Genomic DNA, 21822 nt, shown 5'->3' on the forward strand with positions numbered 1-21822 from the left:
ATGTACATATTTGAAAAAAAATTAACAGCGTTCGTCCTTGGGTCAAAAGAAAAGTATGTGTTGAATTAAATTATCATTAAAATTGTGACCTGTAGCGTGTGCATAAACTTTACGAACACACAGGCAGACAGATGATTACAAACATCAGCACAATCGCGTAGTATCCTTCACAGTATGGAGGTGTAGGGTATAATTACACACAGATTTCAAATAAATCAAACACAGTTTACCTTTTGGAAAAATATGATAAAAATGTGTAAAATTTGTTGACATGAACAAAGGGATGGGTTAGACGACGTGATCATTAAAGATGGTCCACACCACACGTTCTAAGCTTTTAAGCATTCTACGAGTCTGTCGCAATGTATTTGTATACTGAAAGATACAGGTACAAAAGGGTAGAATGCTTTAACGCGTAGAATGCTTAAAGTAGATATACTTTCTACTTTTTTAAGCGTCACAAGCAGCGCACAAATATATCAACTGATTTTTACATTTTTTATTCTTTAAAAAAAATTTAAAATTGTGTATATATAGTTCGACTTTATTTGTTTTTAAATTTTTTATTCAACATAATAAAATTAGTGATCATTTCTGCGACAAAGCCTGGCACGAACCGGTCTAAAATCTGAATAAAATTTGAAATGTTAAATTATATAAAATAAGTACAACAAACATAAAGATAATTTTAAATAAATGTATCATACTTACTGGTACATCTTTGATAATTGTGTAACCTTAAATGACACTGAGACTCAAACATCTGGTAAGTCAAGCCATGACGACCACAAACTCTACGTGTACGTGGAGTGGGTGGTTTACAGACAAAGCGTCTAGTACACCTACCAGTGCGACCACTACGTAAACATCTACAATTGGAACGTTCAACTAAGGACCATTCTGTAAAGGAATTTTTAAAAGATTTGTCCTTTTAATGTGTTTTTAGCTACTTACCATTATTACTTTTAGAATTTTCTCTATTAAAATCACATCTTGATGCAAATAAACGACATCGATTATGTGAGGCTTCACCACAAATAGCCGAATTTAAGGCTGTAGTACAATTTTTAACGTCATTGACTTGAAAATCACAACAATTACCTAGGGAGGTGCGACGCCAAGCTGGTAAATGAGAGAAAAAGGGAATATATCTGTAGCATTCGATTGCTAAGTGCTAGTAAAACTTACTTTCATCTCGACAGGAAGATGTTCTAAAATCACAATCACTCCTAAAAAGTCGACATTGTGTACCCCTGCGTGCACACACACGCTGTCTGCGATTGCAGTTAAGACTCTCTGGACATTTGCATTCATCGTAATCATCTAATCGTATGCCGTCACATCTTTGAGGTACAGTGAGGGATAATTCTAGACAAGAATTGATAAAAAATATTTGATCGTATCTTAGCTAAAGGGCATGCAGCGGATTCCAAATGAGATTTAGATAAACAATAAAGTATTAGTTCTTTAAACATTTTACTTACGTTTGCCCTCACACTCAGCCCACCTCAAATCACATTCTGATCTGAAATTATAACATTGATTCTGCAATGTTTTTGCACAAACCCTTGTAGTATTGGAGCAAGTATCTAAAGCAGGACAACGGCAGGATCTTGTAGAGTGTAGAGGAAAGTTGAGGCATTGCAAATTATCAACAGGTTGCCAAACTGTCAAGAAAATATATATTAAACGAGTACTTTTTAATCCAAAGACAAAAATATCACAAACCTTCACCACTACAAAGAGATCGTTCTAATTCACAATCGTTGCGTAAGAGTTTACAACCCTTAATATTTCTTACACAAACTTGTGTGGATGTGTTTGTTATAGATGTTTGTTGGCAAGTTTCCAATTTGGGACAACGACATGTTTGAGCACGCTGACCCAATTCTAAACCTTTGCACTGTAGATCATCGGTCCTAGACCAAACTTCAAGAAACACAAATTTTTATTATGAATATTAAATTTCGATTTAAGTATTAACTCACCTTCTCCCCTACATCTGGCCATTTGCAATTCGCAATCTGTACCCATTATTTTACAACCATTAGGTCCTTTGACACAAAACGGTAGTAAACGATTGCAACAATTAAGCAAACGGGGACAGGCACACCAACGCCATTCATTAGGTCTATAATTTTGACACTGTATAGAGTCGGTAGGTCTCCAGGCTAAAAAGAAGTACGAATGTTAATAAAAACATTTTACCATAACGTTGTAATTAACTTACCTTGTCCCTTACATCTGGCCTTTTCCAGTTCACATTGGTTTCTCATTAACCTGCAGGCTCCTCTTAAGTTTACACAAACATTGGTTGTATTTTCACGAGAACAGGTCTGTAAGCGAGGACAGCTACATGTAGCCTGTTGTCCTATAGTGAAATTTTTACATTCTTCCAAATCTGCTGTGCACCATCCTGCAAGTATTTGAATAATTTTAAAAGTTTTTTTTAACTTGAAGTTTCTGTATTTAAAAAAAACTTACTTTCTCCTCTACATTTTGCCATTTCCAAATCACAAGAATTTGCCATAAGTTTACATTTACTCTGATTTCGAACACAGGTCATGGTGGAGTTATTGCGCGAACATGTTTTCAGATCGGGACAAGCACAATTTCTTAATTGACCCGGTAAGAAACCTTGGCACTGCAATGTGGTGGTGACATTGAATACTGAAAACGAGTTAAATAATATTTGTGAAATTTCTAGTCTAGACTCCTTTCGTGTTTCTTTTCAATTAACTAAACTCTTAACACACACATGTGAGTTATATAACACCCTAATATTGAGCCTGAAGAAGATCTAATCTGAAATATTTAGACTTCGTTCTAAATAACATGATATCAGTGCGTTAACTAAGATCAATTCAAAATTTCTCCCATTAATGAAGTATTGCAGATCTTACCTTCTCCACGACATCTCCTCTCTTCTAAATCACATTGATTTTGCAGCAATCTACAACCTAGACGCGTATTTATGCAAACACTACTTGAATTTCGTTCACAATTTAACCAGTTATTACATGCACAAGGACCCTCTGTGCCCGCCTGCAAACGTTTACACTGTATAGCTGGTAAAACTCTAAGATCTAAAAGAAAAAATATCAAAAAAGATTTTTGGAAAATTTCAGAAAATAAATAAATAAAACATACCTTGACCCATACATCTCAATTGTTCCAATTCACATTCATTTCTCATTATTCTACAACCTGTGCTAGTTTTTACACAAATATTGGCATCAGAACGAGAGCAGGTCTTCAATTGCGGACAAGAACACTGGCGTGTTTGGCCAATTGTAAAACCCAAACAGTGTAAAGGTGACATAGTTTGAACTTGAATTAAATACGAATAAAATGTGTTATATTGAATAAAGGTTATTAACATTATTTACCAGGTCCTTGACATCTTTCATTTTCCAATTCACATTGATTTCTTAACAATTTACAACCTGCTCTAAGTTTTACACAAATACTAGTGGCATTTGTGGAACAGTTAAATAAATTGGGGCACATACATGTGCGGGAAGTATTAGAGGTAAAATTTCGGCATTGCAAATTCTGTACAATTGTAAGAGCTGCAGTATATAATAGATTAAATTTTTTACTATATATTATTTAAAATTTTATTTTACCTTGACCCCGACATCTAGCCTCTTCCAAATCACAAGCATTCCTTAATAAAGTACAATTCGTTGCGGAATTTCTTACACATATATTAGTGGTATTGCGTGAGCATGTTTCCAAATTGGAACAGAAACATTCACGCTCTTCTTGATTTCGAAAACCCTGACAGTAAATGGGATCCATAGTTCTTAAGGCTAAATGAAATAAAGCAATAAAACAATAAATATTTCATTCTGAAATAAAATACAATTAATACCTTCTCCTCTACATCTGGCTTCCTCTAATTCACATTGTGTTGCTAAAAGCTTACAGCCAGCACGTGTTCTTATACATATGCGAGTGGAGTTCTGGGAACACGTTAATAAATTGGGACAGCTGCAGTTGCTTTGTTGATTTATTCCAAAATTTAAACACTGAGCCGCGTGTGTTGTTATGAGATCTATATATAGATGAATTAAAAATAATTTATTTAAACAAGTGTTTTATTTTTACTTACTATTTCCTTCACATTTAGCTTGTTCCAATTCACATTCGTTTCTTATCAGAAGACATTGTGTTGCGTTTATGACACAAATACTTGGCGAATTACGATTACATGTTGCCAAATTGGGACAATAGCATGTACCTCTGACGTTAGACGTTAAGTTTCTACAATGTATATTATCTACTCTTGTTATGTCTCTGCCTTCACATATCGCTTCTTCTAATTCACACTCGTTTCTCATTAGAGTACAAGCATTACTATTCTCCCGTACACATATGTTGGTGGTGTTTCTGGAACAGCTTGTAAGACGTGGACAGAAACAGTTACTTGTGACGTTTAGCCGTAAGCCCCGACATTGTAAGGGACTAGTGATGTTAAGAGCTTATTATAAGAAAGAAAAAAAGTTTTAAGATTTAAAATAAAACTTTGCAGACATTTTTAAGATGAAGAAATTATAACTTTCAATATCAAAAGATTTTATCGGTTCAGTTTAAATTATTTGGAATGCTCTTAAAAGACGTACAACTGAAAAAAATTAATACTTCTATTGTTAAAAAATTTGGCAAAAATTGTCATCTGAGGAACTTGGAAAAGATATATAATTGGAATAAATATGTTTACATTTTGCAATAGCAGATCAAATCAGTAGGAAAGGAATAAAGTCATATTAGAAGCGTAGGGATATATACATATATTACTAAGGTATTCAATTCTATCAATTTTCAGTTTATTTTCAGTATCCTTTTCCAGTTTCAACATTTTTTTGGTTTTAGTCTGGTTTTCAGGCAAGAAACTGGACTCTGAAGTTCATTTAACTGTTTCGATTTAAAAAAATCTTAATCCAGCTATGCCATTTCTAATAAGACAACGTGATGCTTGAACTAATTTAGGTTAAAACAGAGCTAAAACGTAATTTCCCAAATTTAACGCAAATCTCCAAATTAGAAACCAATATTTACCGAATTGGACTCTATTATTTTTCGATACTAGACTCTTATCCTGATGCTGCATAATATTGACAACAACAATCTCATTTACATTTGATCTGACGTATCCGCAATCGGCAGTCAAGCCGAAAGCAAGTAAGTAAAATTACAGAAAAAAGATTCATCACCGAAAACAACTAATCCAAATCTAAACCCAGTACAAAATCATCATTTCGAATTATCTTTATAATATTTACCTTCTCCTTGACATCTGGCCTTTTCCAATTCACATCGATTTGGCATAAGTCGACATTGCGAAGAAGACAGGGTAACACACAAATTAGGCGAGTTGGCAGAGCAAATTCCCATATTGGGACAAGAGCAATTTCTCAGTTGATTTGCGGTAAAGTTAGCACACTGAATAGCATCAACAATCGTAAAATCTTATGAAAAAAAACTTAATTAATATCAGATAATATATTAATCAAAATCCTTACTTCTTCCCTCACAACGTGCCTGTTCCAAATCACATTCACTGCTTAATAACATGCATCCACTTTCTGATCTTATACAAATATTGGTAACATTACGACTGCAAGTTTCCAAACGCGGACAAGCACAAGGTCCACCAGCACCGGGTGTAAGATTTCTACATTGTATTTGGGCAATAGGGGTGACCACTGGGTAAAGAAAAAAACTTTATATAAAATCTTAAAAATAATTTTTTAAACCCACCTTCTCCCAAACACCTAGAACGTTCCAATTCACATTCATTTGTCTTAATACGGCAGCCTACTCTGGTGCGTACACAAATATTTGTACGATTTGCAGAACAGGTTACCAAAGAGGGACAAGCACAATCACCCGTCTCGCCAGATCTTATGTTGCGACACTGTACAGCCAAAGTGTTAATTAAAGCTATAAATAATGAAAATTATTATCACATTTTCTCCCTTATAAAGGGACTTTCTTAAAACTTACAAGTTCCTCTACATCTTTGAAGTTCCAAATCACATTGACTGGTCATTAATTGACATCGATTGGCAGCATTTCTTACACATATATCGGTGACATTTCGTTGGCAATTAAGCAGATTTGGACAAGTACAAGTACCATTAGCACCCACTTCAAATCTTTGACAATGTAAATTGTTGACATCCGTTAATCCTAAAAGTTAGAAATCCATTTTTTTTTTTTTGATATGAAAGTATAAATATCTTTGAACTTACTTTGTCCCTGACATCTATCGCCTTCTAGATCACATTCATTACCATACAAGCGGCAATTGTTTGCACTAGTTGCAACACAAAGTTGTGTTTCGTTTCGAGAACATAATAAACTTTTAGGGCAAGTACAAGTTCTAGTCTGATTGAATGAAAAACCACGACATTGCATGATATCAATATTGCGCCAAACTAAATTAAATATAAAGTTTTGGTTAAAGTTTTTTAACTTTCCGAATGTAAACGTTAATAATTAAAAATTAAAAATAAATCAAAATTAAGAGTTTATCTTAAATTAATAAACAATATTTAATCTGCTTTAAATCCTTTAATGAAAGAAAAAAAACATGTTAAATGAAAATATGTAGTGTTCTTTTTCTAAAATTTCATAAGAATTTCTTTTGTAATTTTTTTTTTAAACTTACCTTCTCTATTACAACGAGCTCTAACCAAATCACATTCTGTTCTAAATAAACGACATGTATGACCATCTCGATGTACACAAATTCCTGTGGCTGTCGTTTGATTTGAACAAGTTCTTAATGCTGGACAAGAGCAGGCACCCGTTGCATTTACACTTAAGTTTGAGCATTGTATCGTATCCGTTTGATTCCATACTGCCGATGCATTTGAATGGATGTTAATAGAAAAATTGTTTAGAAATTTATTTCAAATAGATTTTCTACACCATTTCCATTTACAGGTGTTTAAAAAATAACTTGAAAGAAGTTATTAAACTTTAATAAATGTATTTTCAAGACTTTTCAAATTGAAAATTACTTCCAGGATATAAAGCATAATCTATAAGCTTTTGTGACGTAAAAGACTTAATAGACTAATCCATATAGTAATCAATAGCTATGGATTGGTCAGACCAAACTAGTCCATTTGTTTAGTCCATTGTAGTTCATAGATTCTATAGAATATTTCATAAACTAGTCCATAGACTAGACAATACACCAGTTCAAGGAATAATTCTAGACTGGATAATAGACCAGCTCAAGGGCTAGTCGGTAGTTTAGTAGAATAATGAGAATAATCCGGTTCATATATGCGAAAAATGTCCTACATTGTACGACATAAATAGTTTATTTTACGAAATATTTTTTTAATTACATAAAATGTAAATTTAGAAAGAAAATTGAGATATTATAAAAGATGTTCGATCACTAGTAAAATTAAAAAAGATTCGATAAAAACATTTCGTATATATTACGATTTTTTCGTAAATTTAATTATGTACTATTTTCATTACATAAAGTTTTTAATATATTACTTCACAGATTGGTTAACAGAGTGGTATTTTAACTTGCATATAGACTAGTCTGGATAATATACAATCGTCAATAGACTAAAGCATATACTGGACTAATTATTAAGTAGATTTGTCATTTATTGTTTTAAACACAATCCAAAGAAGTTTTCCCTTAAACGCCTTTAAAATTCCTTATATCTTCCGGAAATGGTGTAAAAAAAATTTGCAAAAGATATTCATTCACTTACCTGTTGCTAATGTGGCATTACAATTTGCACTTACTAAAGAACATTCATTAGAAAAACGTCTACACTGTCGACCATTTGTGGTACATATTTCAACATTTGCACGACTACAATTGCTTAAGTTACAACTTTGTTGGGCACTGGACAAAGGATAAAAAGATGCTAACACTACCAACACCAAAGTAAATACATAAAATATTTGCATGGTGTAAGTGTATTAATGTAAAGCTATAAGAAAATTCACTTTATTTTAAATAATCCTTTTTATATGTTTTTTTTTTTTTTTTTTGAAATAAATAAGTATTCACGTGCCGTAACGTTGTGTTGGCAATAAAATATTACAAAATATTTTCGATTTAATGACCTACAATTTCTTTTTATATGTAGAATTTTTCTTAAATTTTTTTTATTTCTTAAATAATACAAGAAAAAAAAGGAATCTCATAAAATATCATATTGTTGTATTTGTAGGCTTATGTACTACACCTTTGATTGTTTCTGTTGGATTTTTATTGTAAGTTTGCTTTATATATATTTTTTTGTTAATAATTGTATTCCTTTTGTTCTTGCTCAGTTACTGTAGTATACCAATATATTGACTGCCAATTGTTTACGATTTCCAATATTGCAATATTTACACTTTTACACATGCCCTTAAACATTTTACAGTTTCACAGTGTAACGCACAATATTCTATTTTTTATTTTATTTGTACAAGTATTGAAAGTGCAAAAAAACTGAATGTTTTTTTAAAAACAATCATAAACATTCCTTTTATTTATTTGTGTTTATTTTTTGCTCAATTGTTTGTTGTATATATGAAAGGAAAAGATGTCTTTTGATTTCCATATCAATACACCTGTTAAATATTAAAGTGCCAATAATAAAATATATAAAAGTAAATATGTGTTTGTATAAAGTAGATATAAAAGAAATATAATAAAATGTGAAGAAGCAATAAAATACGGAAAAGCACTAGCCGTCAGTATAAATTTAACTTCCGCACAATAGGTCCGATTGCAAAAGAAAGGTTGAGAAGTTCATATAAACAATTTTTAGCAACGTTTATAGCGAAAAGTAAGTAAAACTTTTTGGAGCAAAACAACAGTCGAAAATCGAACCCTAAACCTTCAGACTAATAATCTACTAATCAGTTGTACTCAGTATATATTTTAAGAAAATAAATAAAGATAAAACCTTTTTTAGAATTGTTTTTAGGGAATTCGTCGGGTGACACTTGAAAAAATAAGGTTTTTGTGTTTCTTTTCGTTATTTATGGGGTGAAGATTGACTTCGTAGGACAGTAGGACAAGCACATGTTAAAATAGCTAGTTACCTAGACACGAATGTTGAGTGCTGCCTCTGCCACTGGGTAGAATTGACAACGGTCTTACCATCGCCACTGATTCCTTTAATGAAGAACTCAGGTGGCAATTTTTGTACATGAATGTGCCGGCTTATGTACAAGCACTTTGCTGAAGTACTCGAGCTATCTAATCTCTTGTCATAGTAGCCCCGTTGCGGAATGACAGGCAGCATAGGCCCAAGTCCAATGCACACCCCGACGAGCAAAAAGCAATCACTGGTCTAAAGTCTATAGAAGGGGGTGACAAGTCCCAACATCAGGTGAAATCAATATTCCATCCAATGACTCATTCCAGTAAATTCCTTAACCTCTTTAAGCCCGCGCAACAACACTACTGAGATGGATCTGTTGTTTCGGCAACAGCATTTAGAGACATATTTGGTAGTCCGAAATAGCCAACAAAATGGATCAGGGTCACTCTTTTATGAACCGATAATGTGACAAAGGAAGTAGGAATTTCCAAAGTAAATAAATTCTAATAATTGCCCCGTCAAATATATCCTATTTAGATCCTATTAGATGACAACAGCACCGAAGAACTTCCCCGAAGCGTAAAAAGGCTTACTAAATTAGTAATAATCCTCAATATATTGTTCACCAAATTATTTACGGAATGACAGGCAACCATGTCAAATCATTGGAAAGACCGAGGATACATTTGATCATCACCAGTTTTTAGTCCTGACAGACAGCTAGTCACCTAGACAGTTGGTGGCTTGTTGTAACAATTGGTGGCTTGTGGCATAATTATATAGTTATATGCTTTTGTGAAGTAAATCGAAGTAAATATCAACTAAAGTAAGTTTATTATCATTATTTATTTATATAAATTTGTTTTATTTTTTTAGACATTTTAGTTTTACTGGTTTAGGTAAATTGATTTTGAATTTAACACATACATATTTTTAACGAAGTTATGATCACATTAAATCATAATATGATCATAAATAACAATATTATGATAAATACAAAAATACTTTGATGAAATCTTCCAACTGCACCTGATCATAATATGATATTTTGAAATAGTTACCATAATATGTTTAGACTAGAGTAATAAATTAAACCATAATATGTTGCTCATAGAACATTCTTAATGCAATCATGTTTTTTCCCTAAGTGTAAATGCTCTATCTTACTGTATCTCGTTTAATTTTCGGCTTAAGTATAACCGCCCTCTGGAGCAAAAAAATACGGAAAAACACAAATAATCAAATTTCTTCATATATCTTAAAAAATAACCTTATAATGAGTTTAAGATTATCCTAAAATTTAAATGACCCTATGTTTTTTCAAGAATCACGATTTTAATTGACACAAAAATTTCCTTTACTTTGGGGTTTAAAAAACATTTTGTATTTTCTTGGTATTTTTTGTTAGAAAAAAGGAATTTGTTGGCAAATTAACATAAACCCATGTCACTTGTGGCAAAAATTACATTCAATATTAATAATTTCACCTTCAATTAAGATCAACAGCTGACAAAATGTTGTCTATCATGTCAATATACCAATAACGTTCAAAATTTTCTATGAAATATAAAAAAGTATCATAAAAAAGTTAACTTGTTAAAAAAGGTAGTTAAAGTCAATTTAATAAAGAATTTTGTCACAAATAATTTTTCTATAAACTTTGATTTTTTGAGGGAAATTTTCTATATCTTTTTCACGTTTTTTTTCCATAGACATAGGCATTAAATGCATATAAACAAAATTTTGTAATCAACAATATTTTAAGCCAAAAATTCTTTTTAATAATGTTAAACAAAGTTTGATTTTAGTTACAAAAAAAAACAGAATAGAAATTGTATATATAAAAAATATGGAAAATATTTGATGGCAGTTAACCCTTTTTGTACCATATTGTTGACAGCGATTTGACTTTATATTTTTTCTATATTTTGTGTTTGTTTGCTTTCAGTCAGTCATGTCAATGAGCCTTCTTTTTATCATGAAGAATTTGTATAAACATTCATTCATTCATCCATATATACATATATCCATCCATCCCCCTTCAAAATTATATTGACACATGCAATATAATAAAAAATGGGGAAAAATTATAGGAAAGTAAGAGAGAAAAAACTGAAGCACTCATAAGTGAAGGAAAATAACCATACATAATACATGTACATAAATACAGACACATATTAAAGTAAAGGTACCCGACAGTTTATGAAACGAGTTTCAAAGAAGAATTGTTAATATAAACAAAACATCGAAATTCCACTCTCTTAAATTCTAGTGGCTTAAGCAGTAAATAATATGGCAGGTAACTAGTTCAGTAGTTAGCGTAAAGTTGACACTAACTGCTATCTGATACATCGAACATGTGCAGTTCCGAACTACCTAATTAATCTACAATTAACCACTAAGCGGCAGACAGCTTGTAAAACTAGGAAGTAGATGTTCATTCCATAGATCACTAGGATACAGTCAGAAACTGGTCCAAAGGAGACAATAAACAGAATGGCACATTTCTGTGCTAACATTAGTTGTTTAACTGTCCACTCTATAGATTACTTGGGAACTATAAAATGACTTACAAAGGGTACACTAAAGTGACAACTGCTTTCAGTGTACAATGAGAGGATTAACTCTTTGTCGAACTGTAGGGTACATATGGGATATGTTTGTCTGGTTGTGTGAATGTGTTTATAATGTACAAATAAACAATTTTGAATCTTTAGCAATATCCGTTTTAAGTCCTTCTTATTTTTTATTCATTCAGAAAAGCAAACGGCGTCATTGCGGATTTTTTCCCCTCCTGTTGCTTGTTTTCTTTTTCGTCAAACTCAATCTGTTTTATTTTCCTGTCTTTACAAATTCTTTGGTGAAAGAGTCATGTTTATTTTCTTTTTCAGATTTTTTTTTATATAAAAGACTGGCTGAATGGATGGAAGAGTACCTTTTTACAAAAGAAACCTATAAAAAATGTCAATTGAATGTGGCAAAAATGTTGTATGTATAATGTTTTATTTCGTTACATTCGCCCCAAAATAGAGACGGAGAGTGGTACTCAAACTCAAATTGATATCTGCATATGTCTATAATTTAAAGGGTGTAGAAATAGTTGTTGTTTAGAGAAGTAGCGTATGATATATTTTATATTGTTTCAAAGTTATAAAACTACAATTAGAATTCATTCGAAATTTTCTATAATTTAACAATTTTACTTAGTGTTTTAATTCATACATTCATACTGTTGAAGGCTGAAAATTTTAACAAATATATCGCTCCTCGGACGATCTAGCCATGTCTTTATGGGGAGCAACTAGAAGGCTGCAATTTTCCATAAATGTAGGAATGTGCATATCTGTACTCGATTTTACAAAGCCCCCAAAGCCTAGTGAGCAAGGAATCTTTTGTAGAAGCTATATGTAATCCAATTTTCAAGAGAATAACATAGGATTCTATAGCACCCTTTTAGATGAACGAAAAAAATAACGTTGTTTATCAAAAACATCTGCATTTGATTCTGTCTTATTTTTCAATTTACTCTGACTGGATTTTTTCGACTAAATTGGATTCATATGGCTGGAGTGTGAAAATATATATGAGTGCATATGGTATATGACTACGCCCTCTATCTTTCAATATACGGACACATATATGTCTTTATATTAGGGTTTTAACATATAAACAATTTTTGGAAATTTCAATTCGATCCTATACATTCTTTACCGCTTTAATTTTCTAAACACAATATAAATATTTTAAACACTAAAGGGGAAACTATCAATATAAACTAAAGGCTCTAGTTCCTCTTCCTATTCCTCTTGACAATTTACATTTGATTAAAATAATCGATTTTTGTTATAAGAACACTACTGTCCACCAAGTAGTGATAGGTCCTCATTTTGGTTATTACCCTATTATACATACATAATCTTTAGTGACAATATGTTGATAACACTCTTTTTGCACATTTTGTTTAGCTAAAAAGTTTCACCTCTTCACCTAAAAAACGAATTTAAACGCCTTTTCACAGTAATGTCTGTAGCGATTTTTTTTTCATTCGAAATTTTTTTGAGATTTTTTTCTACTTTTTTTTTAAATAAAAGGAAAACATTTTATGGATTTTTCATTGACTTTATGGCAATTTTATGTCATCATAATGTTTAGGCTTTAGGTAAGTAATAACAAAATATACGCAATACGCGAGTAAAATACTATACAAAACAATACATAGAGAAAACGGGGTATATTTTTACCCCTTTTTTATGATTTTATGATACTTATTGAATTTAAAGTACAATAAAATTGTCAACAAGATAAAAAAGATTTTAAATTGAAAATTATGTTGAAATTTAATATCCTGCATTAAACAATTTTATAACCACATTTTAAAAAATGTTGTAAGGGATAAGGAAAATTTTGAGAAAATCTTAATATAAAAATCTTGTAAGATTCACATATATTATTTGATTAAATTGTTAAACAAGTGAGATAAAACTCTTTAAGTGTTTATAAAATATGTAGTGTAAAAGTTTATATCATAATGTTGATGTAGTGGAGTGTGCTGCTAACCACACCCTTTGAAAGGGGATGAAGTGATGAAAATCTATGGTTTAGTTTAGAATTGTTTTGCTTGCTGGTAAAAGCGCGCCTGTTATGAGGAATTTAATTTCTCCCAATATATTCTTATCTATATTGCAAAAGAAATTTTCTATACGTCTACTTTTTTTAAGTAAATTGTGCCCCATCACTACGAGATACCCAGTGGTGTTCTAATAACGAAAACATTTTTCTTAGATCAAACTTTTTTTTACAAAATTTGATGTTATTATAGATATTTTTCAAACAACAAACCTTTATTTTTATATATATACCAAAAAAAGTAAATCTTTTTGTCACATTTCAAATTATTGTGCTGTGAGTCTGGAAAATTTGCCATAACTATTTTTACATGAAATGAATTTTTTACATGAAATGGTTTTACAACAATGTATATTGAAATCGATTTTCTGGAAGCTATATTCAATGATTATATTGATTCTATTTTAAATCATCAAAATCGGATACTAAATTACAACTAGGGGATTCACATTGTTGTTATAAAGTCATATATCATAAAAAAATAATACGAAAAAATTTGACTGCTGTGAACAATATATGAGGATTCCTTGCAGCAGGGCACTTCACACGATCACACTTTACGTACGTAAAGTCTAATTAAAAAGTAAAATGAAATACCATCAGTATAATAAATATAAAATAATAAATAGGAGAATAATCATACGACTTGTATGCTTTATATTTCTTTGTTTTCACGATTGGTATAAAACAATAACAAAGTAAGATAGAAACAGTTGTTTCACGTTTTTGGGTATGTTTACATAAAAAAACTTCCCTGATCTAATGCGACTTGCTTGTTTTTTTGAATCATTACCGAAAATGATCGGATTCATACGACTGTCAAATTTTCCATCCATATTCTCTCTTAATATGTGTTATATTCTATACAAAATTTTTACAGATCATATTGTGTTCTCGTGTGAAGCCGAATTTAGTGTGCTATTAAAATTTAAGCCAGCTGATGCAAATATATAATTTGCAAATATTTTTAGTAAAAAATGCCATAAGCAAGTTAAAAACTGATATGAAAGTAAATATTTTCTGACAGCCAGCAAAAAAAAAAAAAAACTCGAAAAAATATTCTTCCTTTTTTATTTTAAATATTAAAATTCTTTAATTTTATTAAGATTAATAACTTTAATAAATATATTGTAGATATTCGATTGCGACAACTTTTAAATACTATTACCGGCTCGATGAAGAGTTTTTCCATATCTACTTTGATTTACATTGGTTATATCATATTTTTTTTAATATATTACAATTTTATCATTGAAATAGAAAATAAATTGAACTTTTTTATAGAAGATTTCTTCGTAATTTCGAAAATATTAAAACAAAAAATTGGCATAAAAAAGTTAGTTGGAAAAATTTTTTTATCCAATTAAATATTAATTGATTCAATTAAAACTTAATCAATTTCTAAACTTAGATTTAACACAATAGGATAAGTCTGTCCGTGCAGACAGATAAACGAATGGATGCAAATAGATTATATAAACTAATAAGAAATCATAAAGGAAATGACATAATCAAGACAAAACTACCTTTAAAAAAAATAAATAACTATTTTTCGAATATAAAGAAAATTTCCATTAAAATTGTTTTTTAAATTTAAAATATTTCAAAGAAATTTCATTTTAATTTCCTCTGTTGTTATTTGAAATTTTGTAGATTTACAAAATTTGTTGCCTTGAAGAGAAATTCAATTATATTTATTATAAAGGTATTGTTTGATTTTAGATACCTTCAAAATATTTATATTAAGATTTTATTAAATGTCTTGCAGTATACACACCATACGCGCAACAGTAAAAGGGAGATCAAGTGACATTGATATTAGCATAACAAATATAATAAAATCAATGTAGATTGTATTAATTTTGTCATTCCTTTTTGTTTGAATACCTAAATAAAAACTAAAAGTTCCCCCAAAATACGTCACTGCCACATGTGCAATCCTGTTTATATGTTTATAATACAAGTATATAAGTACTCTAAAAGGGCACGTCTTTGTATCAATGACATTTAGTATTATACTTGTTGTACTATGTCGAAAATTTCACAGAAAAAAATGATGAAGAACATACAATATTATAATAATAATGTTATAATTTTAATAAAAATATCGTTAGTTGTTTGAATAACATTTTTTCACCGTGATAACATTATGAATATGTTTTCGATGATTTTCGAACGTAAAATGGAAACATGTTGAACGTAAATGTTACAATAACAATGTAATCAATGACAGTCAATGATATTATAAGCAGAAAGATTAAAATGTATTATTTTTCATAATTTAAGTAACGTTAATAGAAACATTATAAAAAAATTGTCTTGTATGCCCTACAACTAAAAGTTCAATAATAATCTTTATATTATACAGGAAAAACTTGGTATTGGCTTCTATGAAGATAAACTTAAATTAAAATTTTGGCCCCAACCATTAATTTCTACTTTACACTAATGAAAAACTACATTAATAATCAGTTAAGATAATAATTCATTGTATTAATGAAGAATGTTTCATTAATAATATGACTTTTCAGGAGGAGAACTCACATACCTTCTGCATTACTTTTAAATAAACACTTTAATAATGATTTACACATAATCAATTCGAAAATTTTTTTTTTATAAAAAATTGTAAATTGAATTGTCCAATTCATAATCGATGTCGTATTGTTGTAGCGTTGTATGTCATAAAAATTTTTAAACTAAAATTTTTTGAAACAAAAACAAATCAATAATAAAAAAATTATGACATTATGACGATACTACTGTACAACACCAATTGTGAAATGAACGAATGTTTTTAAATAAAATGTGTTAGGTGTTGGTCCATGGGCAGCTTTAAACAAGCCGATTTGATTGTATCATAAGATAAAGTATTTAAAAGCAATATTATCATTATTTTGATAAACTTAACATTTCTTCTATATTTACTATCGAATTTATCAAACGTATTAAAAAATATATTTGATGATTTTATTCCTAACTTTCTATTTTATTATTTTTCTCAACACACTCAGATAAAAATACGAAAAATGGCAATATTATCATTAACACTTTCCATCAGTAGTTAATGTTTATGGCAAACTTCTTTTTCAAGTAGTATACTTACTAAACATACATTTATATCTTTAACCATTAACTATTAAAAGTTGTAAAAAAGGAAAAAAATAAGAGAAAAACACTGAAATGCCACCACAAAACATTGTTAAGAATGTTGTAGAGCGTTATCATAAAACCGGAAACTTGCCACAACTTTGCGTGATTTTTATATACAATTTCTTCTATTTTTTTCTTTTTACATTCTCATCTATTTTTTTGTTTTTCAAGAATTTCAATAGAGTAACACAGCAACCAACTACTAGTTCCTGTTTAAAAAATAATTTATATAGAAAAGAGTTTTACAAACAAGAAACAAGCTCATCATATCAGATTTTATTATCTTATTTTTTTTTCTTAGTTAGTAACTCTTAACATTTCATCATTATTGGGGTGAAAGTAATAATGCTACTGCCACCCGTAGTCATGTTAATATTGTTGCAACAGGATTTTTATCCTTGTATATTGTGCTGCCGCTCTTGCTAACATTGTCGTCATTGCAAATTCTTATTATTTTACAATATTTTTGGATCAGATAATGATTAACTCCATAACAGTAAAATGTCTCAATGATGGATGCCAGTCAAAGATGGTACATATGGGTATAGGGGGAACAATTTTTCATTAAAATAACTAGACTTTGTGACGAAACTCTAAGTCACAAAACAACTAACTTAACCCTTTTACGCACAAAACTAAACCTTGGACCTTTTATGGATATGACTTATCCACACACTTTATTTTGACGTGTATTGATCATTTTTGATGAAAAATGGAAAAAGTGTTTTCGAGAAAACCTCTCTAGCATGTAATGACATCAAATTCTAAAAAAAATGCGTAATTTTATTTGAAAATAACCATTTGATGTAGTTGTGAACTCAAAATAACGCTCGAAATTGAGAAAAACTTAAAAAAACTTGGGACACCGGTGTCCCATATACGTGAAAGAGTTAAGGAACTTCCTGCAAATATTTGGTAGTTAATTTTCAATTAACGTATTTTCTCCTTCTCTAATTTGAATATAAAAAAATATTTGTCTTAATTATGACAATGTTTCAAAAACATAAGTCTCTAATTTTTAATTATTTTTTAAATGATTTTAAACACATTGATATATTGCTCTAAAACTCAGTATAAACCATAGTAGAAAAAATAAAGGTATAACCGTTCTCTCTTTTCGTAGCCATATTAAACTTCTGACGTTTAAGCGATTTATTATTTTATATGCTATCGTATTTACTTTATAAATCAGAGTTTTTTGTTTACTTTTTATTTTTTTCAATTTAAAAATATTAAATAAAAATAGAAATAGAAATTACAATATTTATCAACTTAAAATTTTAATAGCAAAGAAAATAATGAAAAAGTTAAAAGGTCATTGCGGACGGACATCGCTAGTTTCAAGTTTGCTTGTAAGTAGTGCGGGCCATTCTCCCTAGAAACATAATTTCATTACTTCATCTTGTGTCCAATTGCAGAAGTTTCTTATGAGTGATGTGTTCTGCTGATATTTTGTTTTAGTGCCAAGATGTGTCCGGTAAAATTGTTCACAGTTCTTACATTTCTCGGATGAACATATCTTGCGCTGTCAAACATGTCCAAGTAAGAAAATTATATGAATCTTCGAACGGCAGTAACGCTCTAAAGAAGATGTCTTCCTCTGTCATTTGTTTAAAAAAATTCAACGTAAACAACTGCAAGAGGTGTAATTTTGGGGTTTAATGACAATAAATTATGGTATTAAGATATAATTCAACAAGAACTTGTTGGGTTTAGTGTGGTCCGTTTATGAGCTGGACAGTTTTTATAAAAATATTGTTAGTGCACACAATTTTAAATCATTAATTAAAAGTTATACACATTTTTTATTTCTAATTTCCTAAATATAATTTCTCCTACTACATATGTGGCAACGTTTTTCTTTAATTGTTTACAAAAAATACATTTCAATAATTCTTATTTACGTCAAAAACTTTTCATTGAGAGAGAACGGAGTTACCTTGTTTTCTTTATACCATGGTATAAACTATATTATATTCAAAGTCAAAGTTCTAGCCATGCCCGTCCGTCCGTCTGTCTGTTGAAACTAGAAACGACTCTCAAATAGAAAAAGGAAAATGAACAGAAAGTCCTTTGTACAAAATTTTCAACCAGAAATTCCTCTTTTACAGATTTTAATAGAATCACAAAGCTGCATGTCCAATTTTAATGTTTTTGATTCAATATTATAGAAAATTCAAAAAGTATTAGTAAATGAACGAAATTATACCTTAAAGTCTCTTTTTATAAAATTTCGTCCAATCAAGACATTACATGTTTTATAGAAAATCTTGATCTCTGTATATGTTAAAAAAAATTATTAAATGTATTGTTACTGCCTTATTCATAACAATTTATCAAAATTTTGTTCACTGAAAAAAATCCATGCCTAATATATACGAAAATTGTACGAATCTTTTGTTGTTTTGCACCACGAAATTATTTCGTAATATATACGAAATTGTACGAAATATTTTAGTACTTATAATGCAAAATAATATTTGAAATACATAAATTGAAAAATGTGAATTTTGAATAAATATGGTAAAAATAGAAAAGGTTTTTATTAAATAATATTTCGTATTATACACAAATTTTTGTAAATATTACGAAAAAAAAAGTTACGAATTTTTTTTTCCTAAAGTTGAGCATGGATTATTTTCAGTGTTGAACAAATTTGGTATGAAAATTTGTCTAATAAACCTTTTATAAATTATGTTAGTGTAGTGACATTTATTGTATTATAAGGGGTTTATAAATTTTAAAAAATATTGAAACAGACTAAACCAAATACTAAACTATTTATAAAATAATTTTCTGTATGGGCTAAAAATTAGGACAATTTTTACACTCATTTCGATAAAAAGCGAAAATAATATTCCTCTCTAATCATATTATGGACCAAAAATATTTTACAAAAATTTTTAAATTTTTTTAGTTTAAAATTTCAAAAAAAATCAAAAATATTTTATTTTTCAAAAATAACAATGAGGACAGGATTTTCAATCGCAGGTAGGGCACTGAGGATCATTCAAAAAAATATATTTTTTATTTTTCTCGTATTTAGTACCTTAATACGCATAGATTGGTGTGGTATTCATACATGAAATTGTTAAAAAGGCTGTAGCACGGGACACTTTAATTTTCTAAAACACATTGTTTTAAAGGATACAGTGGGCTCAAAAATGTACAGAAAAAAACAGTTTTTCCCGTTTACTCCCTAAAGGACAAAAATTGAAATTATTAGTCACTTGTCTGCTTATTTTTTTAACTAACGACAATCATCTTTAAACGCTAACTTTTCTAGTTTAGGAGATATGAGGTTACCCAATTTAACCGCATTTGTTGACAAACAATTTTGATAACCCTTTATTGCTCTTAAAACAATAAGGTTTTCTTAAAAAAGTTTTCTTAGGAAAATTTTATTTAAAAGTAGAAAACCAAGATCACAGATATTCTCTGTCATTTCTTAATTTGTTCGTTATTTAGGAAACTACAGGCGATTTTTGACTTTTTTACACAATAGCTATTTTTTGACTATAAATGTGACTATTAAGAGGGATATTATTAATTTTTTTCAAACTTGATTTAAGGTAATATTGCACATTTAGGCAATTTTGGATGGAAACTTTAAGTATTCACATATTTTTTCTAATTTAATCTAATTTAACGTTATTATTAAAATTGGCATAGATCTGGTGATCTCTGGTTTTCTTTACCTTATTAATTTGACTTTTATATATTAAATGATTTTACTGTAGTTTTATTTTTTTACAAATAAGAGTTCTAACTATAACTTCGACGATAACTTAAATAGCTAGAAATGTTTACGATCCGTAAATAAGTGAAAAACACGATGAAAAAAAAACTATTTTATTAGTAAAGAATTTTTGAACATAAAAACTGAGAGAAAGAAATTAAAAAAATATGATTTGTTTGTAATTGTCAATGAATAGAACTTAGTCATCAGTATTTTAAAACGGTTTTGTTTTTCTAGCAATTTCATACATTATTTTTGTCCTCTAACCCAAGGAAATAACCAACATGTCATCAATTTTGAAATGCTGCTGGTAGTTTGTTATTGGTAGTTTGTAGCTTGTCGTCACTATTACAATTTGAATCATAACTAAATGTCAACACATATTCTTGTCTACCTGCATGCATCAGGAATATGTATGTATCAGCATGTATGGTAGCGGTATTAGATCTATGTTAAGGTACGTTAAAACTTTTTAACCACTTTTATGCATAATGAGGATGTAAAGAAATGAAAATAAAGCTAAAATAAAAAAGAATAATCTCACATAAACATACTTCTCTACATTGAGTATCATCTACACCCTCCATTGTTATTTTTTTATTTCTTTACCCTTCTTCTCCTGGCAACTCATCGCGAGACGCGTCATCACACTTTTTTCTTTAAATATGAAGGATGTAAAACTTGTCAACGGATGTCAACTTACTGTTATACACGAGATGAGATAATCAACAATAACATTCAACTTGTTTGTTGCAAACATGTTACTTAATTTTTTTGTCTTTTTTTCTTATGTAGTTTTGTTGTCGTTGTTGTTGTTAAGGTGGCAAATTCGTTTTCCTTTATAAGTGTTTATGTATGTATGTGTTTTTTTTTTAAGAGTAGTTGCCACAGCATCAGTAGCTAAAGCTACGAAAACATTTTTTGTGTTTAACAGGATGACAATAATAATCAAAATGACAGCGAGTCACAATGTATGTGTATATATGATAAAGATGTATAAGTTGTAGATAATATATCCGGCAGTTTTAAAAGGAGTTAACGTATCCCTTTTAAATAGTATTTTCCCCAAATTCCTTATGTTGGTTAATTTTACAAGTACTGAAGTGTCACTTGCATTACTGAAGGAAGACATTAATCTCCAAAATGTCGATAAAAATGTTTATTTCTGTTATTCAGATAATTTTAAATTTTTTAAACTTTAATAAAAATACA

General features: G+C 29.5%; 1 protein-coding gene across 1 annotated transcript; it reads right to left on the minus strand.

The window, feature by feature from the left end:
- Positions 1–531: 531 nt before the first annotated feature.
- On the minus strand, positions 532–8004 carry LOC124419003 (transmembrane cell adhesion receptor mua-3-like). The gene is made up of 22 exons (XM_046947097.1): positions 7758–8004; positions 6680–6871; positions 6261–6446; positions 6013–6198; positions 5767–5949; positions 5529–5711; positions 5289–5474; positions 4118–4486; positions 3878–4060; positions 3630–3815; positions 3390–3572; positions 3151–3330; positions 2904–3086; positions 2485–2670; positions 2231–2416; positions 1989–2171; positions 1729–1929; positions 1485–1667; positions 1189–1368; positions 955–1122; positions 712–900; positions 532–628 (listed from the first exon to the last, which is right to left on the minus strand). Exons 1-22 carry the CDS (start codon positions 7957–7959, stop codon positions 582–584), a joined length of 4125 nt encoding a protein of 1374 aa, XP_046803053.1. The 5' UTR covers positions 7960–8004; the 3' UTR covers positions 532–581.
- Positions 8005–21822: the final 13818 nt, after the last annotated feature.

The sequence above is a fragment of the Lucilia cuprina genome, chromosome 3, assembly GCF_022045245.1.
Source record: "Lucilia cuprina isolate Lc7/37 chromosome 3, ASM2204524v1, whole genome shotgun sequence".
Taxonomy (NCBI): domain Eukaryota; kingdom Metazoa; phylum Arthropoda; class Insecta; order Diptera; family Calliphoridae; genus Lucilia; species Lucilia cuprina.

Bases quoted from the DNA above. Each gene is read 5' to 3' on its own strand.
- LOC124419003 (XM_046947097.1), bottom strand. From the start codon at position 7,959: ATGCAAATATTTTATGTATTTACTTTGGTGTTGGTAGTGTTAGCATCT. The intron at 3,087-3,150 runs GTATGTTTTATT...TTTTTCTTTTAG, and splicing joins ATTGAGATGTATGGGTCAAG to ATCTTAGAGTTTTACCAGCT. The intron at 901-954 runs GTAAGTAGCTAA...ATTCCTTTACAG, and splicing joins AAATTCTAAAAGTAATAATG to AATGGTCCTTAGTTGAACGT.